This window comes from Lytechinus variegatus, chromosome 1 (genome assembly GCF_018143015.1).
Source record: "Lytechinus variegatus isolate NC3 chromosome 1, Lvar_3.0, whole genome shotgun sequence".
Lineage (NCBI taxonomy): Eukaryota > Metazoa > Echinodermata > Echinoidea > Temnopleuroida > Toxopneustidae > Lytechinus > Lytechinus variegatus.
Window position 1 is genome coordinate 54,071,786 of NC_054740.1, and position 27,964 is coordinate 54,099,749.

The 27,964-nt window shown below is 37.0% G+C and overlaps 1 protein-coding gene across 1 annotated transcript; it reads left to right on the plus strand.

Annotated features, from left to right (window-relative positions):
• Nucleotides 1-3,324: 3,324 nt before the first annotated feature.
• On the plus strand, nucleotides 3,325-27,349 carry LOC121416969 (RCC1-like G exchanging factor-like protein). Its single transcript, XM_041610511.1, has 12 exons — nucleotides 3,325-3,384; nucleotides 8,193-8,675; nucleotides 10,614-10,743; nucleotides 14,227-14,355; nucleotides 15,708-15,774; nucleotides 16,834-16,885; nucleotides 17,145-17,229; nucleotides 18,190-18,300; nucleotides 20,057-20,215; nucleotides 23,012-23,185; nucleotides 23,846-23,931; nucleotides 27,012-27,349. Exons 2-12 carry the CDS (start codon nucleotides 8,235-8,237, stop codon nucleotides 27,087-27,089), a joined length of 1,512 nt encoding a protein of 503 aa, XP_041466445.1. The 5' UTR covers nucleotides 3,325-3,384; nucleotides 8,193-8,234; the 3' UTR covers nucleotides 27,090-27,349.
• The last annotated feature ends 615 nt before the right edge of the window (nucleotides 27,350-27,964 follow it).

The following is a 27,964-nucleotide window of genomic DNA, read 5'->3' on the forward strand; positions in this document are numbered from 1 at the left end:
TCCAGGCGACTATAGGTACTTAGTTATAGGACGCGGGGAGGGCTGGAACTTGGAAGATCCCCCCGAAAAAAAAAACGAATTGCAAAATACATGAAGGCCTAGCCTAATAGTAATAATATAGATCTAGTAGTATAGCCGTAAAGAAAGATCTAGGCCCAAATTTCTACTATCTAGTGGTAATGAGCAGTAACAAAATATAACTAACGAGAGCCGCTGACAAATTTCGAAGAGGCAAAAAATGTCTAAATCATGGAATAAAAAAAATGAAGCTGAAAGCTCCATTCAAAGAAAAAGGGGAAACAAATGCATTAGGCCTAATCCAAATGGTGTTTGGTTGTAGAATTTTTTCTATTCTAGTTCTAGATAGAGGTAGACTGTGCTTCCCCCCAGGATCGATGCACTGGGATGAACTAACTCTTGTAACTTTCTAAGTTAAAGGGGAAGTTCACCCAGAAAATAGTTTTTAAAAAATAATATTGGTGAAGGTTTGAGGAAAATCCATTAAAGATTAAGAAAGTTATTAGAATTTCAAGATTTGTGACGTCATAAACGAGCAGCTGCCCCATGTAATGTAAAATGCATAAATTGCATTTTTTAAACTTTCTTTTCAGGAGCGGGTGTGAAATGGTTTGTGTATTGATATACTGCAAAGTACAGTACATTAAAAACCATTAAACTTTCTGATAAAATTATTTTTCATTGAGTTTTTGCCATACGTTATGTAAAAAAAGCTGCTCGCATATGACGTCACAAATCAAATGATTACAATTCTAATAACTCTATTCTTTGATGGATTTTCCCCTAACCTTCGCCAACATTTTTATTTTGTATAAAAACTGAACCACTCGACTGAACACTTTTTCAAAATCGATTCGAAATGAATCACTTAATTTACAGTTAGAATATAGATGTGATAATTTTTTTTTAAATGCCAGAATCCTAACAGGCCTACAAAAAATTGATGTAACTAATTTTATTTTAAGTTATTCAAAGATATAGGTGAAGCTTTGAGGCAAATCCACCAAAGATTATAATAGTTAGATTTTTTTTACAACATAATTATGCGAAAAGCTTTCCTACATATCATGATGTTTTTTTAATCAATGAAATGCCATTTTCTGAGAAAAAATGAAAATGAATTGTTCATTCAGTATGATAAATAAAAATCGTGGGATCACCCGCTCCTGCAATCAAACAATAAAATGGGTCATCACCAGCATGATTAGGAGCCAATTAAAAAAAATGAAATTAATGCTTTATTCTATATTATAAAAGTATATATGACCCTGACTTCTTTGATAGAATTCCCCCCAACCTTTACCAATATATTTTCAATTGTTTTTCTGAACTTTTCAGGCTTAATTTTGTTAATCAATGAAATGCCATTTTCTGAGAAAAAATGAAAATGAATTGTTCATTCAGTATGATAAAAAAAAATCGTGGGATCACCCGCTCCTGCAATCAAACAATAAAATGGGTCATCACCAGCATGATTAGGAGCCAATTAAAAAAAATGAAATTAATGCTTTATTCTATATTATAAAAGTATATATGACCCTGACTTCTTTGATAGAATTCCCCCCAACCTTTACCAATATATTTTCAATTGTTTTTCTGAACTTTTCAGGCTTAATTGTTAAAACTGCAGGGTTCCGTTTCATATCGAGTATTGTCATAATAACAAATTTAAAATTTCTCTAACAAATTCACTATCAGCCAATCAGATTAAGGATTTCATCAGTTTTCAACTGTTATAGCAATATAGCTGAAAATAATATGATGTAAACAGATAGAGAAAAATCAAACAAACAAAACTTTAAAATTTGATTAATATCGGACAAGGAATGAAAAAAAGTTATGGCATTTTAAAGATTTGCATTATTCCGGGGAAACAATTCGAGGCATGTCATCATGAATATTCAATGAGCAAATTGATGTCATATCCCCACTTATTCTTTTGTATTTTGTTATAGGAAATTCGGTTTATTATTTTTTTTACCAAGAACTTAAAAATTGGATTGAACTGATTTAGTGCATGAGATATATTACTGCAACTAACTTATTTCATTATCAAGGAGACATATTACTCACACATGTGTGAAAAAAAATGAAACAATTATGATTTCATGTATGATGACAAAAGGAAGGGAAGTTATTTTTAATCCGATTTTCATGAAACTTTCAGTATTGTGCTTTGTGAATTTTACTTCATTTATTTAGATGTAGATGTTTTCTGCCCGAAGCATCGATCCCTTTAAGCAGATATTTTTTCTTCTTAATCTATGCATGCTGTTCGGTAATAATGCTTATTCCTCGATTTGTGTCGAAAGCGGCATGTTTTTTCTTCTTGGTTTGCACATTATTTCTCCAAATATGCGATATGTATATATGACTGATTTTGATTGATGTAGTACGGTATTGTTTGATTTTGTTGTGCTTTGTGACCCGGCTTTGTGAACGGAAAATGAATAAATCTAAATCTAGGACTGTTATTTTTACTCATTTGCGTTGGGTTTCAGTCCTTTTCAGTTCAGGATCTGTTGAAGCCATTGAAGTTCATCTGTTGAAGCTTCTTGAAGCTCATATATGTTGCCATACCGGGTTGCGCCATGCACTTGAACCACTTGACTTTCAGCCTGTTTATAGACTTAATTGTTATTTTCACACCCCACTTTTTATTTTTTCAAACCCACCGTGACTGTTACAAAATGCATTACCGTTCATGTAAAACTCTTCACCAAATAAAATCCTCTGTAAATTGTTCACAGGCTGGGGCTCATAATCCCTTCTAAAATAACCCCATGTAAAGCTGTGATAGGGTGATCGTATAAATCCTTTATTTATTGATTGATTGATTTTTCTTTTGGGGGGGCGGGGCTGGATCGAGGGCCGGGGATTCATGGCTTAATTTGCCGATTCTTGGTCTTTTCCCTTTTCTTTTTCCTCTTCTTTTTAAATTTACATACACTTGTTCTGTCAGGAAATCGTGTAATCGGGTAATTGCCAATAAGGATTCTGAGTTGCTTGGGGAGTGGCTGGTATAAAGGGGGAATTAAGGGGACGGGTGTGGTGGGGTGTGGCAGGGGTCTGGGGATGTTGGGACCATACAGGCATAGAGCCCGCCATATAGAGATGCATTGGTCGGGACATCGATTATTTCCGCTGTAATTTGATCCGGAAAAAATCGAAGTGCATTAGTTGATTCAAATAATCATTCGCCTTATGAAGAATTTACCATTTTTTTACTGACATGATATGAATTGGTATGAATTTTAGACATTGCATTGCGATTGCTGCTTCGCGCAACAAAAAATACGGTAATTAGATATCGCATGGGGATTCTGAACTCTCGAGCTGGTAGCGGTGTGGGTGATGTACAAAATCGTAAGTTGTTGGGTTTTGTTGTTTGTTTTTTGCATTTATGGGAATTGTGGTCAGGTCAGGACGAACCATTTGTATGAAACGAAAACCTTAATAACCAAAAATTAAAACAGAAGAAAAGAAGTTAGAACTTAAAAGTTCAGCTTCAGGTACTAGAAGTTAAAATGTTTGCAGGAACGCCAACGGAAGTTCTCGGGGTCGCGGGAAGCCATTTAGTACTGCACAGTACGCAATTCTCGTGCGTACAACTTTAATGTGGTCATCAGAATTTCGTGATAGAGTAATTCGAATTGCACAGGGGCAAAATATCGGGGTTGAGCACATTTTTGGTACTGCTGTGAAACTTGCGACTGCGATGCTCTCAAATCGGTGTTTAACACAGGAAACAACTTGTGGGACCACACATTTTTTGTAATTTTTCTTCATCTTCATTTGCTCATAAGGGAGAAAGAGAGAGAGGCAGAAAAGAGAAGGAAAATGGGAGGAAAGAGAGGGCAGAATAAGGAAAATAAAGAAGGGGAAGAGAGAGGAAAGAACAGTCAGAATTATGAGAAAACAGATATTAATCTTGGACTGGGTCTGGGCTTAAACTTGAATTAAACTTAAAGGTCAAGTTCACCCCAGAAAAATATTGATTTAAATAAATAGAGAAAGAGAAAAATCAAACTAGCATAATGCTGAAAATTTCATCAAAATCGGATCCATGTAAAATAAGAAAGTTATGACATTTAAACTAAAGTTTCACTTGTTTTCACAAAACAGTGATAATGTATTGGTAGGGGGTCCTAAAGCTACGCACCACTCATCGCGCATGCAGTTTTCAATGGCAAATGCGCACTCTGTGTGTGTGGAACTGTGACTGCAGAGTGACGAACAATTCCTATTCATTTTTGTTCAACAGAGGCTGCAATAAATCTCTAAATGCAGAGAAAACCAATGGCTGTTTTGAATTTTGCAAATGAAGTCACTTTAATTTCATATATCCTATAATAATGTGAACATATTTTAGAAATTGAGGCACAGGAAATACAATTTTTTTTTTGCATGATAAATCAAGTGCGCGTAGCTTTAGGACCCCTTCTACATCAGACGGTGACATCAAGAGGTGTTCGGAAAACACAGCGGGATTTTCGTATTAGTGAGTTCTGTGATATTTTCTTCTTGGTTAAAGGACAAGTCCACCCCAACAAAAACTTGATTTGAATAAAAAGAGAAAAATTCAACAAGCACAAAACTGAAAATTTCATCAAAATCGATGTAAAATAAGAAAGTTATGGCATTTTAAAGTTTCGCTTATTTTCAACAAAATAGTTATATGAACGAGCCAGTTACATCCAAATGAGAGAGTTGATGACATCACTCACTATTTCTTTTGTATTTTATTATATGAAATATTTTGATTTTCTCGTCATTGTCATGTAAAATGAAGTTTCATTACTCCTTAAACACGTGGAATTCCATTATTTTAACATTTTGTGCTTCAGGCAAGGAGGTCCTAATTGTCAAATTCGTAAAAATTGAAATATTGTATAATTCAAACAATAAAAAACAAAAGAAATAGTGAGTGACATCATCAACTCTCTCATTTGGATGTAACTGGCTCGTTCATATAACTATTTTGTTGAAAATAAGCGAAACTTTGAAATGTCGTAACTTTCTTATTTTACATCCGATTTTGATGAAATTTTCAGCATTCTGTTTGTCTGATTTTTCTCTATTGATTCAAATCAACATTTTTCTGAGGTAGACTTGACCTTTAATGATCTTTAGAATATTTGCAACAAATTAGTGAAAGATGATTTGTTCAAATATTGAAATTGGCACAGTTTTTATCATTTGAAAACAAAGTGCGTAGCTGTAGGTCCCCCCATCATACAACTCTGTGATGGTCGATGATGTCCCACACTCACTTTTTCTTTTGTTCTTTACCATTTGAATTATATAATATTTCATTATTTACAGATTTGACAATAAGGACTAAATTGAGTGAACCATATGGTATTAAATGATGCTAATTCAACATGATCATGGTGGAATTAATTGTTTCACCTGACAATGAGGAGAAAATGAGAATATTTTATATTTCGTATAATAAAATACAAAAGAAATAGTGGATGACGTCATAAGTCTTCTCATTTGCATACCGACGAGGATGTGCATACAAATGTTTTATGAAATTAAGCAAAATTTGAAGAAGTCATAATTTTCTTATTTTATATCTGATTTTGATGAATTTTCAGTGTTATGCTTGTTAGATTTTTCTCTTTTTATTTAAATCATTTTTTTGTTAGGTGGACTTGTCCTTCAATAGTACATACATAACATAGGCTTTAATAAAGTTGATAAGGTTCTGTTCTGGATGCAGGATCTTCTGTTCCTTTATGTCCAGCTCCTGGTGATAAACAGTGATGTCTGAAGTATTAGCGTGGTCCGGGGAGGAACATTGGAATCAAATTTGAATTCTGCATTATTTTACACCATCAACAATCAGTCTAGCCCTAGGTAGGACTACACAATATTGAAAGCTCATAATTTGTCATCAAAAAAATACATCAAATAATCTTCAATTCCTGAAACATAATAATTACTTAAAACTTACAGAAATTCCCTAGAAATCTTGAAAAAGTAGCAAAATACATTTATTATCACTTTGTGTGGCAAAAAATACATAGAAGAAATGGTACCTCACTGTACACTCATTACTGTACAGTGTAGGCTAGTGGCCAAAAATAGGCTTTATACTGCCATGGGACCGTGTTTAGCTTCCCGTAGGAGCAGTGGAAACATGTTACATTGATAGACCATCAACTCGGCTAACAGAAAGTGTGAAGATACCGCTGAACATAAATAAACAAACCCCTCAAAATATGCAAGAACAGTTAAAACACTTGGCCAACTCGCGCATTGACTATTTGTGCACATGCCCGACAGCATGATCTAGCGCCCATGGTAGTAGCTATCCTTAGACCTAGATCTAGGCTAATCAGTGGCACTATATTTTTGCTGTAGACCTGTGTCCAAAAAGTCAATAGGTGAGTTTACCTCAAATTTTCTATATTTTGAGTTAACAATGTAGACCAACTTAGCAGCATCTTCACATTTTCTGGCAGCACAAGTTGATTATTCTATTGATGTGGCATGTTCAGAGCTACCAAGTCTCACGCATTATGCGTGAGACTCAAGCATTTTGGACTCTTGTTCATCCCCTCAAATCTCTGTCTCACACAACTATCACAGCCTATCCCCATATACATTGTACACAATGATTGTGATCTCACTCAGATTCACAGAAAATCTCACACATAGCTGGTCTTTGAACTTGGCATCTCTGCATGTTTCCATGGCTCCTCTCAGAGGCTCACACAGTCAAGGTCGGCATATTAAAAAGACTTTTACCGTGTTTACACATTGACTCAGCTCGGGTGTTGAATCCGCGAGCCGGGTTGAACACTGCGAAGAAGGGATCAGAGATCGCGTTTATACGTACATATAAAAAGGCGAGTTCAACACGGCTCGCGGATCTCGAACGGAAGAAGAATTATGACGTCGCAAATTAAACGCGGGAAATTCACCGCCGGAATCAAATCTTGTCTGTGCGAACAACAACAATGCCAAAAGTGAAAGCGCGCGCAGCGACCTGGTCAAGAGAGTTCGACACAGCTTTCTGTTTACACACGAAAAAATTGCTGAGTCTGACTCGGCTCGCGGGTTGAAACCTACGATTTTGACGCATCAAAAAAGCCGTGTTCGACACGGCTCGCGGATCACACTGATCGCGTTTACACAGCATAAAATTGCCGTGTTGAGCATGGCTCGCGTGTCGAACCCCTGAGCTGTGTCACTATGTAAACACGGTATTACAATGCCTAATTTTAGCCACTAGCCCACACAGTATAGCATAAAGGGATGGACCAATATCCTACATGCATTTACCAGCACATTTTATGGAGTATTTATGCCTTATTTTTTACTGTTTATGAAATTTTGAGGTATGTTTTGAGCAGTGTCTGTGATAATTTAGCTGATAAAGAATATATATTAAGGTAATGTTTTTTAGTAGAAATGCTGTTTCATTTTTTCTTGTTGCCCTACCTACTTAGACCTTAGATAGACTAGACTCGGCCTAGTTCATCACTTTAACTTGTCTTTAATTTATTTAATTAATTTTGATATTTTTTTCATTTGCCTTCCCTCTTTTCTTTAATTTTTTATTCTTCTTCCTCCTCCTCCCCCCCCCCCTTTACACCGCGACACGCACCAGCACCCACTTATACCACGATACTGATGGCCGAATAAGCCGTTTCGTTGAGAGATCTCAATATATTTCATATATTGAAACTACTTCATCAAACTGTATGATTTTTTTCAGATCTTGACAAAAATAGCGCATAATAATCAAATGAATTTTGAATGAAGTTCAGCCAAATACTCCCAATGGGCTCTGTAGAGTTAGACAGTGTAGTATAATTTTGGCACAATACACATAGCTGAAACACAGGACTACAAACAAGAAAAAAGTGAGTGGGTGACGTTATCAGTCCCCTCAGCCCTCATTTGCATTCTGAAGTGATGTGCATATTTTTATAGGCTTAACTGTTTTTAAATGGTGTATCTTTCTTATTATACATCCGATTTTGATGACATTTTTAGTGTTATGCTTGTTTGACTTTTCTCCTTTTAATCAAATCAACTTTGTGTTGGGTTGCAATTGTCTTTTAACCATCCACATGTTCCCTGCTGAAGAAAAAAAAATATATGTGATTAGTTTACACTGTTCCTGCATTCTTCCTTTTGCACCATTTAATTTTCAGAATTATCTTCACCAAAATATGCATTGAGTCGATAAGTCAAAGATGTCTTTGACTCAAGTCTCTCCTCTACTTCAGCGGGCAAGTTACAGTTGCTTTGTGTTGCCAAGGGCATCCTGTACTCCTCCACTGTCCCACCTGCAGCACCGGTCTTTGCAGGCAACAACTTCAAACACCTTATGCAGGGACAATGCTACCACAAATCCCGGTCAGTCAAGAACCTATGCAACACATGCCACGGGACAGGACCAGAACTACGACTTTCCAAAGTCCATGGTGAAAAATGAAACAGGGATGTATGCCGATGATGTGGTGCAGATGGTCGGGAAGCACAGGAAGAGGTATACGAGTGTTTATGTGTGGGGTTTCACGTACACCGGAGCACTAGGTGTCCCATCCTACTTCTTCCCAAGCCATGGCAAGAATCCCATCAGGAAACCAAAGAAGTTTCAGGCTATCCCTTACAAGCTCAAGTTCAATGAGAAGGTCAGTCTCTTTTTTTTTCATTATGGCCAAGTGGGTGTCTCATAAAACTGTTCTTAATTTTGGAGCATTAACGCAAGAAAGGATCACCAGTTGATCCTAAAGTCACTCGTAACTTATGAACAGCTTTATGAAACACTCATCGGTCTTACAACGAGTTGTGATAAGTACACATGTAGGGCAATTCCATAAAATAATCAACCTTTTTGTACATCCAACCCCCATTTTTCTCAAATTTTACTTTACTTCATAGATTGACCATTGTCTTGGTCATTTGTGAGCATTACATACTAACAAAAGGACAAGAAATCAACGACAGAGAATTTCGTGAAAGTCCCACACATAGGGGGTCGGATGTACATATTTTATGGAATTGCCCTGTAGGTTCAAATCAAACTCAAAGTGTGATAGATCTAAAAATCTTACCACTTAACTATACAGATTAATTTAGATCAATTGCAATTCAGGTTTTATTCAAATGTATTGTTTTATGCCAGCTCTTTGTGAGATGGACCCCAAAATTTGTATATTTTTCTCTGTTTTAAAATATCAGAAGACACAAGGTTCTTGATAGGGCTTTTAAAGGGTTTTGGGTTTAGGATTGTATTAGGATTTTGGGCCCGTCTTACAAAGACTTGCAATTGATCCGATAAATCATAACTATGGAAAGCCAGCAAAGTCAACATATAAAATGCATGTTTGTTAAAAAAAAAATGTCTAGATATGAATGTAATTCCATAAATTCATTGATTTCTTGACAGACCGCTTTGTTCTCCTTTGTTTACAATAGACATTATGCACATTTCCTGCAGAAAAAAATTATGACACATGGATTCCCATAGAGTTACAATTGATAGGATCAATCCCCCCAATCGTAACTCTTTGTAAGATGGGGCCCAGGATTAGGGTTAGGTTTACGGTTAGGATTTGGTTTCATGTGTACGAGCAAGTGTCTCTGGAGCAAATTTCTCATGTTATGGAATCTTACCTTTCTAAAACTCAATATTATTACAATTACTACTCAGGTTTTTTTTATATTGTACAACGCCTACTTAGCTTGTTGTACGCGAGCAAATGGGAGGCTGAATGTCAAACATTTGTATCGTTGCACAATAGATGTACCATCCAAAATGTACCGTTGCACGGCTTTAGGAGGTGACGTCACAATACGATTCAATTCATTGCGCTCAGTAAAAATGCAGGTGCAATACGTGTATAGCCTGCTGGCTAAATGCGCAATGCTGCTCAAGGTCATGTGCGCTTGAGTGTGGGATTTTGCTTTTCGCTTTCCATATTTTTGCTCCCTTTTCATAGATTACTGCAGAAAAACTTTGTTTTTTCATGAATTTGCTAAACTCCGAGGCGTTGTACAACACAAATAGCGAACATTCTTATACGTGCATTGGTGCGAGATTTCGCATTCGGTGAAAGAAAGAAACGCTCATGTGAAATCTCGCACCATCGCACTCATGCCTATTCGCTATTTGTATATTGTTTTATAAATAATAGACATTTTGGTTTAGAGTTATTTGAATATTAAAGAAATATATGAATATGAATGATCTTATGTTTATGCCTCCACCACAATTGGCACTTGTCAGTGAAAATGACATACAGCTTGCTTCTTGTGAACCATATTCCACCAATCAGGGAATAATTTTCCCAGTTATCACATTGGAATCAATGTGCTCTACACGTTTTAAAGATGAACAGAAAAAATGATTTGTGTAGCAGATTTTTTCCACAGGACTACAGAACATTGTTGAGAGCTTTTCTCTTTTGACCAGAAAATACATGTAGATAACCCAAATTATTATCTGCCAATCTAGAATTGTTTCATATTTCTTGTGGAATATCATATTGTAATTCATCTCATCGCAATGGACTTTTTGTGTATTTGAATTTTTTTTTTTAATGTCATCTTTTTCCTCTCTTGGGCAGATCACGACAGCATCTTGTGGATATGGGTTTTCACTGATTGGCAGCCATACACAGGATACCAGTAAGGTCTGGGGGATGGGCATCAATACAAACTCCCAGATTGGATATCATCCCAAAGCTATGACAAGTGGTAAGAAGAAAAGTCAATTCAATTCATTCAATTCAAAATGATTTATTAAAATTACTTTCTATGCAGCAAAAGCCGAATTGCAAAAGTTAACATTTCAAACAAAATCATCAATAAACAGGTAAAAGTAACTTTTAGTGATACAAACAAATTTCAATATAGACATATAAAAGTATATCATAAATAAATCTATTCAGAGATGGGGAGTTATCCGATATTTTTGCTTGATGACATTATCCCATGTCCTGAGCCCAGGTTTAACTTTAATTCAGAATATGATCTTGAAGTTGTGGTTTAACTATAGTATGGATATCCAATTGAAATGAAACTGTTACATGAAACGATCTTTGAATTTCAGCCGGAAGGATGGAAGTTTCCCAGTGATTTCCCGCCCAGGTGGGAAATACTGGGAAAAATTTGCAAATGCTGGGAAGTACTTAAAGATGTACATGGAGTACCATGAAAATATTCAAGAGGCATATTTTATAGTATATCCATGCATTTCCAACTATTTCCCATTTTAACAATAATAATCTAGGCATTATATAGCACCATCTATCTAGAAATATTCTATTCCGAGGAGCGAAGTTATTATTATTATTACCCTGGCTGCCTTTCAGCGCTCATGCATTCAAGGAATTAATCCTGCCGGGTACTCATTCACCTCACCTTGGTTGAGTGCAGCACAATGTGGATAAATTTCTTGCTGAAGGAAATTACTCCATGGCTGGGATTCGAACCCACGACCCTCTGTTTCACTGAGCCACAATGCTCCCTTTTCCTTGTGCATGTAAATTTTGAGCTAGGATTTACTGGTAATTGTGTTTCCTACTCATAGACTGTGGGATGGTCGCTAAAATTGTGACTTTCCGTGGGGCGGCAAATACAACCACGGTTCTTGGACATGAAAATATGTAAAATATTATGAGTGAATACATGCACAATGTTGCCATCGGTAAATTCTGCTCCTGACCTCAAAATTAAAATAATAATATGCAAAATCGTACCATTGATTCGACTGGAAATTCCGCCATTCACCCCGTGTGTTAAGGACTTCCGTGAACGCACACAAGCGTGCACAATGCATGTAACCTCGTTCGCGTTTTATTTTTTTTTATTCGCTGTACATGATATACGTTATAATACAGAATGTACGATGGCGGATAAGATGTCGTCGTCTTCGTCGTGTTTTGACAGCGAAAATGACGATTTATCACTAGCAAATATATGCTACATGCACATCTTACCCAAGGAAAGAGGGCCAGTAAATTCCTTTCAAGTAAAGAGCTAGAACAAGTTTAAGCCTTTGCTGCATTCGTTGATGTAGACTACCTGGGACTTCAGAATAAAAATAGCTATTCGTGCAGCAGAGAAGTTTGCGATTGACTTGCATGCAGCCCAGCCCCGGCAGACCAGCCCGACGTCCGACCAGCATTTCAGCAAGATCCGAATGGATCAAAATAAATATAGATGTTTGATGTAGGCTTTAAATCTTGCCCAGAGCCAGGTCAAACATCGTTCGTATATCACCAGTATTGAGCAATCAAGCGATCGAAGGTAATTTGTTTTCACTTTGTGCTCTTGCATTTCACTCTCTGCAAAAGTGAAGCGGTGCAAACTTTAGTTTGATTTTTGTATAGGTCTACATCTAGATTTCTTAATTGAGTCGATGAATAATGTGACTCATGACTTACTTTGTCTTCTATTCATAGGCTTGTAAATGTGGCGGTGAAGTAAGTCATGACATGAGTCACATTATGTATCGATTTAATTAAGAAATCTAGACCTATACAAAAATCATCAAAGCTTGTACTGCTTCACTTTTGCAGAGAATGAAATGCAAAAGCACAAAGTGAAACAATTTTGGCATGGACAAAGATCGCTATAACAAGGATCACCATCTCAAAATCATCCTCTGTATCTTTTACACCTTCGATAGCTTGATTGCTGGAATGCTGGTGATACGAACGATGTTTGACCTGGCTCTGAGCAAGATGTAACGCGTTACATATATAACGTTAGTTTGATCCATTCGGTTCTTGCTGCAATGCTGGTCGGGATGGGCAGGAGCGTTACGGGTCGGTGGCCATGCAGGAGGGGAGAGCAAAAAAATCTCCGGTCTTATCAGGGGCAGATCCATGATTTTCCAAAAGGGGGCTAATTTTTCAGAGGAAAGTTTCGACCAGCCCCCCCCCCCCCAAAAAAAAAAAAAAAGTTTTTCAACCAATTGACAAGCAAAAAAAAAATTAAATAAAGGTTTTCACCCACAAATGAAGTATATTTCGTACACGAAAAAAGGGTCTTCAATTTCAAAAGAGGGGGCACACCTTTGTTTTAATGGCATATTTACATTACAAATTTTAGTATTTTGTTTCTCAAAGGGGGGGCAGGCAATGGTGTCATGAGGCAACATTTTGAGGGGCGATATGGTGTATCGGGTAAAAAAAAACAATGCAAGTGAGCAAAAAATTTTAAATTTTTATTACAAAAATCCAATTTCAGATTTTGACATAATGTTAAAGACAACATATTTTTCACCCTTCTCTCTTTCCTTTTCCTTTTTTTTCTTGGTCTCTACGCCACGGTAAACAAGATTTTGTTTATGATTTTGCATGCTTATTTAAAAAAAAATAAAATCACCTTTTCATGACAATCTATCTGTTCTTCTTTCTTTCCTTTTTCAGTTCCTCTTTTTCCCCTTTCCCTTTCATTCTCCCCCTTTTCTTTTTTCCCCTTTCATTCTCCCCCTTTTCTTTTTTCCCCTTTAAGTTCCCGGTGAACTCCGCCAGGGGGATAGCTTGCCCCCCCCCTGCACTGTTAAGCCACTGCTCCCTGGGATGGACCGGGTTGCATGCAAGTCAATCGCAAACTTCTCTGCTGCACGAATAGCTATTTTTATTCTGAAGTCCCAGGTAGTCTACATCAACGAATGCAGCAAAGGCTTAAATTTGTTCTAGCTCTTTACTTGAAAGGAATTTACTGGCCCTCTTTCCTTGGGTAAGACGTGCATGTAGCATATATTTGCTAGTGATAAATCGTCATTTTCGCTGTCAAAACACGACGAAGACGACGACATCTTATCCACCATCGTATATTCTGTATATAACGTATCATGTACAGCGAATAAAAAAAAATAAAACGCGAACGAGGTTACATGCATTGTGCACGCTTGCGCGCGTTCACGGAAGTCCTTAACACACGGGGTGAATGGCGGAATTTCCAGTCGAATCAATGGTACGATTTTGCATATTATTATTTTAATTTTGAGGTCAGGAGCAGAATTTACCGATGGCAACATTGTGCATGTATTCACTCATAATATTTTACATATTTTCATGTCCAAGAACCGTGGTTGTATTTGCCGCCCCACGGAAATGAAAAACTAGAGACATTTTCCTTGTCCATCCCACAGTCTATAAGGCCAACTCTTTTCTGCCCTCTAAATTTGTATTCTCTTTTTTTTGGTTGCACCTGCTTATTTGCTAGTTGAGGGAATGCATACCATCATATCACCAACTGAAATCACACTACCTCTGAAGAAGCCACGGAAGACAAGAGTTTCTCAGGTATCCTGTGGCAGATCTCACTCCCTTATCCTTACAGATGAAGAAGGTGGTAAGTACATAAATAAATACTTTCACGTAATTCATATGATCTTAGGTGCTAGGTCAGCTATATAGGGAACGGGGGGGGGACTCAAATTATTTTTTGATAGGGGTGTGCCTCACAAAACTCTGAAATAGGGGTCTAAGGAACTGACTAAAAGGGTTCAGTATGGGGTCTAGGGAACTAAATATGTACCGCAAGATGTAGAAAACAGGGTCTACGGAACAGGATCGCGGCACTATAGATACGTTGCACCATAGCGCTGTGCATGCGTTAGCCATGCATGGAGCGGCTAATAGTTGTATGTAAGGAGTTGCGAAGCCGGGCAGTACGTGTATATCTCGCATGCGGTGCTCACGCTTGACAATTTTGGCAGGGCTGGGGAACTGAGATGTCTCGTAAAGGGAGAGGGGGGGTCTTGCGAGTGGGGCTGGGCGGCTCATGAACTGATCTTTGTCATTCAAAGTATATCAAGAGAACTGAAAAACAGGTCTGAAATGGTGGGTCATGGGAGCAGCATGTCCCTCTTTTACTATACAAGTAGTAAATGTTCATTCATGTACTTCATGAGGTGAAAGATGAAATGATCCATTCAAAAAATGAGGCGTAGCCGAATTGAATTTATCATTCATTTCACCTTTCACTTCATGAAGTATTCTGTCCATTGCATGGATGAATTATTTGTTTTATAAAGTAGATCCTTGTCATTTGGCATTTACAAATTTGAATACAAAAGTGCATTCAGTGCGAATGCGGTCTGTTGATTGCCGCATACATACAAACACGCTTACTGTAGACCCAAAAGTTTAAGTGTAGGCCAGTGCTAGTGGTCTGTTGCGCGCGCGTTCAATGGAAATGTATGGATCCAAAATTGCATGGATGATGACGTCATTGTAAAATGGCCTGAATGATCATCATCAAACAGCCAATCAAAGGACAAGGATCTATATAATCATTTTTATTCAAACCACATATATGTAGCTGGTACGAAAAAGGTTAAAATGGCTGTTTTTTACATGTCATACGGCTGCCGTAGGGGAGATGTGACTGTGCCATATTTGTACAAGAAACGGTCATCAGTCTCATGTAAACGCCATGCGTACATTTTACAAACACCTTTATGAAACTTATGTTTTTGTGGGAGATATCATTTGCTCATCTTCCAGGATGAAAAAAGGTTGTAAGTACATCAATAAAGATTTCTGATGAATAGCATAAGGACAGTATTTTATATATATAGTATGTTGGAAATAAAGAAGAACATATGATTTTGTTATTTTGCAAATTTCAATGCATTGACGAGTGATCATGGTTTTATTACTAGTGTTTTTATTTGGATTGACTTTCCTTTTCTATTGCAGTATACAGTCTTGGCAATAATTCTCATGGTCAGTGTGGAAGGCCTATTATACCCCATGAAGATTATAGGTAAACGCTAACATCACACGTGTTTCATAAAGCTGATCTTTAGTTTCAAACAGTTTAATGAATGACTGGCATAAGAAATGCCAAATATGAAATTTGAATAGAGTCGAACCCGCTTTCATAGCATACAAGTACCACCTCTCTTTAAAGACTGCAATGGTATTCCTAGAATACTAGTAGTACTCTGCAGTAAGACATGTATTAAATGAACCTGTTTATAAAGTCCACCCGCTTATGTATACATTTCTCCCATATGATGTGAAGTGTATTATGCAGATTTCACTGAATTTCACATCATTCTATTTTAATTGTGACAGAACATACACTGTAAGAATCTTCATTAACATATATATTACTTAAACTAATATCAGAATGATTACGAACCCCTATGGCTTTCCATATTCTAGCCGCTGTAGAATATTTTGTTATTTAGCTCTTTGCCCGCCATGGACAGAATTATTCCTGCGCCACATTAATTTCAAGGTGCAACCTTGATGGGATTTTGCGTGAGCTGTGCTAATTCAACTCACAAAAGCTTTTGATTGGTCTATTGTTTTAACGTGATGCACACACCACTTTTGTGTATGTGTGTACGCACAACAGACTTAATGCACTCTGTGTGCATTGTGAATCGAATGTGACTTTAGTCGAACTTTGCAGTCTGCTGTATGTGATTCTAGTTGAACAAAGCGGGCAAAGAGTTAATGTGCAGAGTTAAGGAACAGCCCACTAATACAATTTATTTAGTGTATAACATTGTCAATAGTTATCATTAATGATCAATATCAAATCATGAAAATGATAATGATCATAAAGTTATTAATTTGTATGCTCTTCACCTTTTCATTGTGTCATATCTCTGATTAAGCAGTTGTTGCCTTGTGCTTTTTGACCAATTGCCTACTGGTAACTGATTGCCCTGAATAACAGTAGTCAACAGATTAACTGTTCAAACTGTTTAAATGCCCTTAAGCATAGTTGTGCATTTGGTTTTAGTTGTATACATTGCTGTGCTCTATCAATGAGTCAGTGAATAAGTTCAATTTCATCCTTTTTTTTCAGTTCTAATAAAGTCATCCATAAGATTGAAGGAATAGATGGTAAAATAAAACAGGTAAGTTCACATTCACAGTTATTTCATCAAAGTGTATCAATGGCTGTTTTACTTGAATATTTTTGTTTGAAATGATTTTTCTATGTACTTCTATCCCCATTTTAGTGATTCATTTGTCTAAAAAATACCAAGAAATAAATTAATATTCACTACATATTGCAGATCTGGTAGCATCGGCGGAAGCATCAATTCAGACTGCACTTGGTCAAGATTCCATGTATTGTGTCTAATATGATCTACAATTTATCTTTACATGTAGGTGTGTTGTGGTCATGATCATAGTCTGTTTCTGACTGAAGATGGGCATGTATACAGTTGTGGATGGGGAGCTGATGGCCAAACAGGTAAGATACCAACCAGTATTAATTTCACAATTTGTCTCCACCCTTAAAAATTGTAAATGAAGGATTGCAGACATGGCCTTGTGAAAGTGCCTTTTCAAACGGAAAATCTCGGAAAACCTATTTTTCCTCAAAATGCACAGAACAGCTACAGAAATTACTCCAAAATTTCAAGAAAATGCGAATACTTACTGTACTAGCCAAAAAGCATGATCTCACTTCACTGCAATCATGACAATCCAGTCATCGTAACTGCACTCGACTCCATCACTTGAAGGTATTGAAAATATTCACAATTAAGTGCAAGCTCTGTTTAGCAACCCCCTCCCCCCAAAAAAAATACTAACCATATAGGTGGATATAGCTAGAAGGCAGCACACGACCTTACTGTGTTTTGCTGCCCTCTACGTTCAAAGATGTTACAGCACGATATCAAAATGGCGGATAGGCAAAAATAGTTGACTACTCAGAAAATGTCCAAAAAGCCCCAAAATTTTTGGTAAATTTCATCCATCCCTAAAATAATGCTAATTATGTGTGAAAGGTGAGGATGTATTCATGCTAAATATGTTTGTTAAAAGATGTTATGACATTTTTTAAATCTGATATTGGTGCAGTGGCAGATGCGAATTTTGACCAGCGCGACTGCGCGAGTATTGCGACATCGCTAATCAATGTATAAAACATGTTTATTGATCATATTCTTTTGTTGATAATTATTGACTTTGCTATAGATATTTTTAGCGATGTGTCAACAGAGAATTTTCTTGCTGATAACAGCATTAGTCAGGTGCCCACTGCTAAGAAAGAATTGAGAAGGGTACATACAACATTATGTTATGCAGGTCTTACTGGGAGACCAGTTCATAAGAGCTGCAGCAGCTAACCCGGGTAAATAAGAATTATTACAAATATTATTGATGAATGCTAGATCCATGATATTCCATTGCATTTTTTATTCAGGTCTCGGGCATTATGAGGACACTAGTACCCCACAAAGACTAGAAGGAGATATAAAGGATGAACATATTACTCAAATCAATACCCTTGCAGATTGCTGTCTTGCCATTTCAGGTAAGCATAATCAATCTTTGGCAGTGCTTTTTGTCTCACCTGCATAGCAGAGTGAGACTATAGGCGCCGCTTTTCCGACGGCGGCGGCGTCAACATCAAATCTTAACCTGAGGTTAAGTTTTTGAAATGACATCATAACTTAGAAAGCATATGGACCTAGTTCATGAAACTTGGCCATAAGGTTAATCAAGTATTACTGAACATCCTATTAGAGTTTCATGTCACATGACCAAGGTCAAAGGTCATTTAGGGTCAATGAACTTAGGCCATGTTGGGGGAATCAATATCAAAATCTTAACCTGAGGTTAAGTTTTTGAAATGTCATCATAACTTAGAAAATATATGGACCTAGTTCATTAAACTTGAACATAAGGTTAATCAAGTATCACCAAATATCCTGCATGAGTTTCACGTCACATGACCAAGGTCAAAGGTCATTTAGGGTCAATGAACTTTGGCCAATTTGGGGGTATCTGTTGAATTACAATCAAAACTTTAAAAGTTTTTGGATCTGATTCATGAAACTTAGACATAATAGTAATCAAGTATCACTGAACATCCTGTGCAAGTTTCAGGTCACATGATCAAGGTCAAAGGTCATTTAGGGTCAATGAACTTTGGCCGAATTGGGGGTATTTGTTGAATTACCATCATAACTTTGAAAGTGTGTTGGTCTAGTTCATAAAACTTGGACATAAGAGTAATCAAGTATCACTGAACATCCTGTGCGCATTTTAGGTCACATGACCAGGGTCAAAGGTCAATGAACTTTGGCCATAATTGGGGTATCTGTTGAATTACTATCATAACTTTGCAAGTTTATTGATCTGACTTTTGAAACTTGGACCTAAGAGTAATCAAGTATCACTGAATATCTTGTGCAAGTTTCAGGTCACATGATCAAGGTCAAAGGTCATGTGAGATCAATGAACTTTGGCCGCTTTGGGGGTATTTGTTGAATTACCATCCTATCTCTGTAAGTGTATTGGTCTAATTCATAAAACGTGGAAATAAGAGTAACCAAGTATCACTGAACATCTTGTGCGAGTTATAGTAGTTTTCAAAGTCAGCACTGCTGCTATGTTGAATCGCATGATGCAGGTGAGACGGCCAGAGGCATTTCACTTGTTATGTATAAATGATGATAATCACATTTATAGCATTTTAGAAGATTTTTCAAAACATTTGTGTTGAATAACACTTAATAAAAATATAATTTCCTTTACAAGCATGATATTGATATTTATGTGAATAAAGATTGAAAACATTTTGTAATTTTCTTCAACCACAAAGAATGATATAATATACAACTTATTCATTTCCACTGACTTTTGTAATGTAATGTGCAAAAGCACCTATTCGTAAGTTCCAGTGTATTTCATATTTCGCCTGCATTAGTGCAATAGAAATAAATAATATACAGAGTATTATGATAACCAAAGTAGTTCCAAGTGAATTTTGCATATATCATAACAAAGAAGTAAAATATGAGGGTAAAGTAAAAGCAAATCTATTTGATTTGAAAAGATTTAGTGGTATTTGTAGTCGTTTTCAACCCAGTGAGCTACATTGAATATAAGACACTTACTTTTTTTCCGAACAATTTCAACACATTTATGTTGGCTTTCCATCAATTATTAGAGGTTGTTGATGTTTGATTCATTATTTCTTGATTTTTTTTACCATTTGATTCATGATTTCTTCTTGAATTTATACTGTTTGATTCATGATTTCTTATTGAATTTGTATTGATCAGATAAAGGAGAATTGTTTGGATGGGGGAACTCCGAGTACAATCAACTCAAATGCGTGACAGAAGATACCCAAGTCTATGTACCTAGGCATCTACCATTCAAAGGAATAGGGAAGATTACCAGTGCTGCCACGGGAGGGACGATATGTGCCTTAACAAATGGTGAGCTTTACATTGTATGCTCAGTTTATGATTTTAATATTAAAGCAAGGATATGAAGAGCATAAATGATGTTTTATATGAATAAATTACTTCCAGTCAGGAGACAATTTAGGTGGCCACCAAGGCAGGTTTAACTGTGCATATACTTGCCAGCAGAATTATTCATTTTTTATTCAAATTTTAAGTGTTGGTTTCTTGATGAATGAAACACATGTGTAACATCAACCAAATTACATGTATATATCAAACTCAAGACAAGAAAATAGGGTGTCTGAACCCGTTCTCAGTATATTTCTTTGATAGTTTAGAAGATTGTTTTGCTAGCATTCTCATCACCATCTCCTGAATTGGTTTCTAGAACCATTTCATGTCAAGTGGTCTTGTTGCCATGGGAATGCACATGTTTCGTGCCTCAAGTCCACCTTTTTTAATAGGTTCCTTGGAATCCCTCAAGCTACTGGTATCTACTACAATGGACCTCATTATTTTTAAATCTTGAATCCATAAAGTGAAGGAAGGATTCACAGTTATTAGTTTCAACTTATGAACCATTTTCACAATTCAGCATGATATCACAGCCCGATGCAAAAAGCAGACATGTCCAAAATGTGACCAACATCTAGTTGAAATATTAATTATAATAATAGCTTTAGTTATGTAGCACTCCATCACTTCATAAATCAAGGATTCATTCATGCACATCATCCATACATTGAATATACAGTACATTTCAGAAAAAAAGGTAATCCAAATATAGTAGAGGGCTGATATTCCAATGATATTTAATTTTGTAAAATGATTCTGCATGGATATTGAAGAGAAACTCATCAGCTTTCCATTGATGCCTTATTTGTACCATTTGTGTCTCGCATGACCAAATTAATTGATGTTGAAGACAACAGGTGCAGAGGCCACTTTTCCAAGTTTTGGTAAAGTGGGTAGAAATGTGCGCTTGATATAATAAAGTGTTTTTCACATTTTCAAAGTAATATCTGAAATGAAGTGTCAAGGCATTCCTATACACCAATCATCAAATGATGATTGAAAGGTTAATGTCTTATTTACAAACACAGTCAACGTGTCCTCCTCTCCTTTGCACACAAAGCCAACAGCATGGAAGGTTATCTTGGACATCTCGTCTCACCATTTCCTGATCACTGCGCAAAGCATCCACCTCATGTCAAATTTGGCCCTGCAAGTTATCAAAATCTTGGGGGAAGTTGCAAACACCTTGCTTTTTAAGTGTTCCAAAAAAGAAATAATAACAGGGCGTGAGTGAGGAAAGGTGATTTTGGTGGCCATTCTATGTCACGGTTGAGGGCAACAACTCAATGTCTGAAGAGGTTATCTCAAACGATGTTTGAACGATGGGCAGGAGTGCCGTTCTGAATCCACTAAATATGCCTGTACACTCCTCAAACCTGTCTCTCAAAATGTTGTTCCAACAGTGGTACGATCTCCTTGTTAATCATCTGCAAGTCCATTTACACTCCTTTGGTAGAAAAAGGGTACAATCAAAGATTGTTGCCTGCTTAGGAATCGATGAAAGTATTTACATCAGCCTCTCCCCTTTCATCAAGCTTTCAAAAAGTGGTATCTGCACCTGTTGTTTTCAACATCAATTAATTTGGTCATGTGTGACACAAATGGTACAAATTAGGTATCAATAGAAAGCTGATGAGTTTCTCTTTAATATTCATACATAATTATTACACAAAATTAAATAAGATTTGAATATCAGCCAGAGATTTGGATTACCTTTTTTTTAAACACACTGTACTGTCACAAACATGTCAATATATCTATTCACAAACAACAATTTCATGAATATGGGGACAGCTTAGGCAAAAGGGCCTATTCAGTGTTGCCACCAAGAAAGACAAATTTAAATGAGGTCTCTATAAAATGCTTTACAGATATTCTATTGCTTTGTGGGCTTGATCTAGGCGGAGGGGGGGACCTCTGAGGGCCCGGCCCCCCCCCTTGACGATATGCGCAATAATAATTCCACCTCATAAATTTTTTGACAGCGCCGCTTGCTGACCTTTTACTTTCAAGTCTTGCGCATCTTTTGAGACCAAATTTGCGACACCCGGGTACACACTTTGGAAATTATGCAACATTTTGTAAGTGCATGTCAAGACTAACAATTGCTTTAAAAACATGATTTAGTGTACAAAGTCAATGCAAATTGTCTTTTCAACCACAAATCGTAAATGTATTATTGTTTTTTAGTTCTGCTGGTAAATAACTAAATTTACATGTTGAATAATTCTGCTGGCTAGTGTTCATTTACCACAATGTAGATTTTCAATTAAATCCCCATATGCTTATACCTCAGAGCTCAGAAATCGCATATTATTTTCTGTTGATTTATCTTTCAGTTATTTGGCAGTTATTACAGCCCATCAAATTTCACAAATTTCAAGTCTCTGTCTTTTTATCTAATCACAAAGCTTGATATGTATGGATTAATATTGCTAAATGACTGTTTCCTATCGATTTATCATTGATGGTGTGTTTTGAATGGGGTGTGTTAATCTTCGTTAATAATAAGAGCCAGAGTTTTTTCCCTCTACATATTTTACCAAATTATGATTTGTGATGTCCCCATTGCTTTGGTAGTCAGCAATGAAAATATATATTACTAATTAGTCATTCATATTTTGCATTGGATTATCCTTGAATCTGTGTAAATTTCCCATTTTAGCAAGGGAGTGTTCTATCTTCTTTCCTGAATAAATTTGATGATATGTATATATCAAATGATTTTTTTTTTCTTTCCGTCTGTATTAGAATCTGGAGAGGTATGGGTTTGGGGCTATGGCTTTTTAGGTAGAGGCCCCAAGTTAACAGACACGGCTGTTCCTGAGTGTATAGACATGTCTTTATTTGGTAAATCACGCATGAAGACGGATGTAGCCGTGACCAAGGTCTGGTGTGGTCTTCACTACTTTGCTGCAGTCACAAGTGAGTTCAATTAAATTTCTTGTTTGGTAATGAGAGCTGAGGCCCCTTGGATGGTTAATTATTTTTTCCCCCCAGCTAGAATGAAGGTGACTGCATTATACATGTACATGTATTGGCGTTAATCCACAATTTTAAATACCAGTTACATACATGTATGTTTGAGCAAAATCGACCAGGAATGGCTATGACTAAAATATGTAAAATACTAGGAGTTTTGTGTGTGGGTATCTTACGAAAAGTCACACAGATTTAGTCCAGCAATACTTTGCAAATATAACAAAGTGGGACAGAAAACTAATTAATGAAACTAGTTGGATTCTTTAAAAACATTGCTGTAAACTGAATAAGGTGATGAGATGATAAGAGGAGTGAATCTTTAGAATAATCTTAATGGAGTGAGAAGACTCATCATTCAAAGTGACTCGATTACCATCATGAGATAACCGACAGTCAACCTGACAAACGATAATTCAGGGTTGTGAGAGTACAGCCTTTTAGTTGATTTCAGCTAATTATATTTTTTTTTTTTTCATTTTGTGTACCTCATCTGTATAAAAGTATAGGTGCCTTTTGCCATTTTCATTTGTGTTCATTTACACTCTCATAGTTGTAGTTTTAATTCATTACCATCATGTTGATCGATGACTGTTTTTCTTCTAGATAAAGGTGACCTGTATACATGGGGAACCAATGGATCGGGATGTCTCGGTCTTGGTCAGCTCCACAGCCAGTACTTTCCTCTCAAAGTAAGTCATTTTACCAATTAAAATTTTCAGATGATTCTTTAACTGAAAAAAGGGTATTCTTAATATAGTGAAGAGAATGGTGGTGGTGCCATATTTATATTCCTCTCAAAGTTTTCCTTCAGCAATTAATTTATCCACAATGTGCTGCACTCGACCCAGGTGAGGTGAATGGGTACCAAGCAGGATTAATTCCTTGAATGCGTGAGCGCCGAGACAGCCCAGCTAAATTTTCCATATTATTGAACAGATAATGTAAAAATGTTCCTATTTCTGGAGAAGTCTTAGTATTTTATACCCTTTTCTTGTGTGTAAGGGTTGACAGCTATGTAAGAGGCATTCATAATAGAAGCTTAAGATAATTCTTTGCTAGTAGGAAAAAAGAATATTGTTGATAAGGTTAAGAAGTGTTGGAGGGGCAATTTTGCCTCTTATCTCCAAGTATAGGCAATTAAGTTTGAAAAAAAATATATATATGCAGGCCTGCCAACTTCTCCGGGTTTTCCGGAGTTTCTCCATTTTTCAGAATTTATAGCGGCCCAAAAGCCGAGAACTCCGTTTTCTTTGTATTTCAGATGATTTTCTTTTTTCTTTGGGAAATGACGCACTTTCCGTCTGCCTACGGCTCTCTTTCTCTCTCTCTCTCTCTCTGAGTCCTCTCAATGTTACATTTACGTATGTACGCACGTGTGTCGGATCGTACCTATATACCTTGCGTAACGTTTATTAAACGCATGCACTACGTGCGCGTACGTGGAGTTCAGAGTTCAATGGATAAGAACGCGTGATGGGCCTGTGCTCCGTGTGTGCATATACGAAGCGCAACAAGCCACGGCCAGCGCGCTATTTATCCGACAGCGATCGTGTGTATTGACATTGGACAGTTCGCCCGCGATCGCGAGGATTCATAGCGCGTGTAGTGCGAATGTAACTCTATGCATACGATGCAGCGCAGCGCTTGCGTGCCTCCGCTAACTACCGTTCTGGAATACCGTGTGGGAAATGGATTGTTTCGCTAGCTGAGGGTTTAGAAACGGTAACATTTTAAACAAATATTTTGTCCTGATATTTTTATATGTGCTTTGTGCTTAGTGAGCTAAATGCTTTGGATTTTACAAGTCTGCCGTTTCAGTGCCGATTCTTGCAAACTTTTAGACCCCTGCTGTATTTTTTTTTAGTCTGTTAAAGGCACACAGAGACTCCCTCCTAATCCTATGCAAAACAATGAAAGCAGTTCTGCTAATTTTTCATAGCAACAGTGACTGTGAAAGAGTATTTTCCATCGCGGTAAAGAACAAAACTAAGCAGAGAGCAAGCCTGAGCACAAGAACATTAAGTTCTCTGATGGTACATAAATTGGCTATGGAGAGTAGAAAGAAACTATGCCATACTTGTACTTACTCAAGAGAGGTAATACATGGTGCCAAAAAAGCCACTTATGAAAGGCTCCAGAGAAAGGACAAGGCATAAAAAGCTCAAGAAGGGCTCCAGAAGGCTTGTTTTTAAGGTGAAATTTCCTAAATGTCCTCCAGCTTCAAGGGGGCTCTGCCCCCTTGCACCCCTGTCGGGGCCTTGCCCCTGGACCCCACAAGGCGGGCCCCTTGACGTTGGGAGTTCGGCTTTCCGCGCGATTCGTGGACTCCTTTTTTCCATTTTCAAATGTTGGCAGGTCTGTATATGTACCGTTATTCTTGATACGGTAGTAAAAAGGTGGGGGCTAGATTTTTTTTCTCTTTCTCAAAGTAAGATGCATTACTGAATGAAGTTTAAAGATAATTATATGTTGATATAAGAAAAAAAAATTTTGTAATTAAGTGAATAGGTGCAGGCCTTATAGTTTGATATTTTGGGGTCAAGGCCATTTTTCATAAGGGCACACTTGTATGTTACATTAAACATGAAAAAATGCACAAAAAATTCTCCATGCCCAATGAGAGGACCATTGAGGCCAATCAAATTGGCATCCTTTCATTGTAAGTCGTATTCCAAATTAAAGTTTAAAGACAATCCTCTACTGGTGGCAATTACACATTTTCTTTCAGAATCATTTGGCACATATTTGTTTTATCCATACAATCACTAGGGTGATAATTTTTGTCTCACCTGCGTAGCAGAGTGAGACTATAGGCGCTGCTTTTCCGACGGCGGCGTCAAACTCAAACTTTTGAAATGACATCATAACTTAGAAAGTATATGGACCTAGTTCATGAAACTTGGCCATAAGGTTAATCAAGTATTACTGAACATCCTACTAGAGTTTCATGTCACATGACCAAGGTCAAAGGTCATTTAGGGTCAATGAACTTAGACCATGTTGGGGGAATCAACATCAAAATCTTAACCTGAGGTTAAGTTTTTGAAATGTCATCATAACTTAGAAAATATATGGACCTAGTTCATTAAACTAGGACATAAGGTTAATCAAGTATCATCAAACATCCTGCATGAGTTTCACGTCACATGACCAAGGTCAAAAGTCATTTAGGGTCAATGAACTTTGGCCGATTTGGGGGTATCTGTTGAATGACAACCAAAACTTTAAAAGTTTTTTAATCTGATTCTTGAAACTTGGACATAATAGTAATCAAGTATCACTGAACATCCTGTGCAAGTTTCAGGTCAAATGATCAAGGTCAAAGGTCATTTAAGGTCAATGAACTTTGGCCACATTGGGGGTATTTGTTGAATTACCATCCTATCTCTGTAAGTGTATTGGCCTAGTTCATAAAACGTGGAAATAAGAGTTACCAACCATCACTGAACATCTTGTGCGAGTTATAGTAGTTTTCAAAGTCAGCACTGCTGCTATTTTGAATCGCGTGATGCAGGTGAGACGGCCAGAGGCATTCCACTTGTATGTGATTCTGTTCAAACTCATTTTGAGATTGTTACAACAACTGGTGTTTATCTTTAATAATGTTTCTCGACCAAAGAGCGTTTTACACATCTTTGTAAAAGAAAATGTTCTCTTCTTCTCACGAACTCAAATATGCAAATAGGTCATTCTTATTCTTAGGCTTCAACTGTTACTTGCCTACCCCTATCTTATCATGTTCTGTCAAACATTTCATCTATCTTTTCAGGTCTCTCTCCCTGGTCAAGTCACCCACATGGCTTGTTCGGTGGATCACAGTATAGCACTTGTCACAAAGGACATCTGATATCAACTGCCCATGCTGGAATGATCCTTGGCTCCATGGCAAAGCAATTGATTACATGTCGTCACCTCGCTGTCAGAAGGGCGTTAGGATTAATGCTTACGTCAATTTCCATTCATGCAGGTCAGGCAGAAGGTCATTAACTATCTCGCATACTGTACAGGTATATTTTGTGTACATTTCGTGCAATTGAGTTAATGCCCTTTTGCCAGCTGCACAGGAATTGAGAATAGGCAATCATGTGGATCCATCCTCTCCACTCTCGGTGAACTGGGAAAGAGTGTTCTGTGGCCCCTTTGCGATTTTCTGAATTACAACGGTAATGGCTCTGGAGCCATTCAAATCCATGGGAGAGATCACAAGGACTTTCAACTATTTCAACTATCGTAAGTTTATATGTAACATGATGGCCCATCATGTATCTCCTTTCAACCTACTGTAATAGATGCTTCCATGGAATGGTTCAGCTAGGATTCATCAATTTGTCTGGATTTCACCCCTGACCATTACACTTTTCAAGAATCAGAATCACATCTCATTATTGATAATGAAAATGATAATATGTAACATTTTGATACAATGTTTCTCATAATTGCAAGTGGGTAGACGGTATTTGATAATATGCATTTTTTTACAATTTACAGCAATTGTTTAATGAATGCAAATGGCATTTCCATAAATTGATTAGCGTTTTTTAAAGTCTGATCCCCATTTTTTTCAAGTTTTACTTTACTTCTGATAAAATTATAAAAAGAAATAAACAGAGACATATCATTTCAGGAAGCTCCCATGTAAGGGGGGGGGTCAGAGATAAAAATTCACAGAATTTCCCTTTTGTTTGTTTGGTCAATGTTTCAACAAAAAAACATGATTCTTGG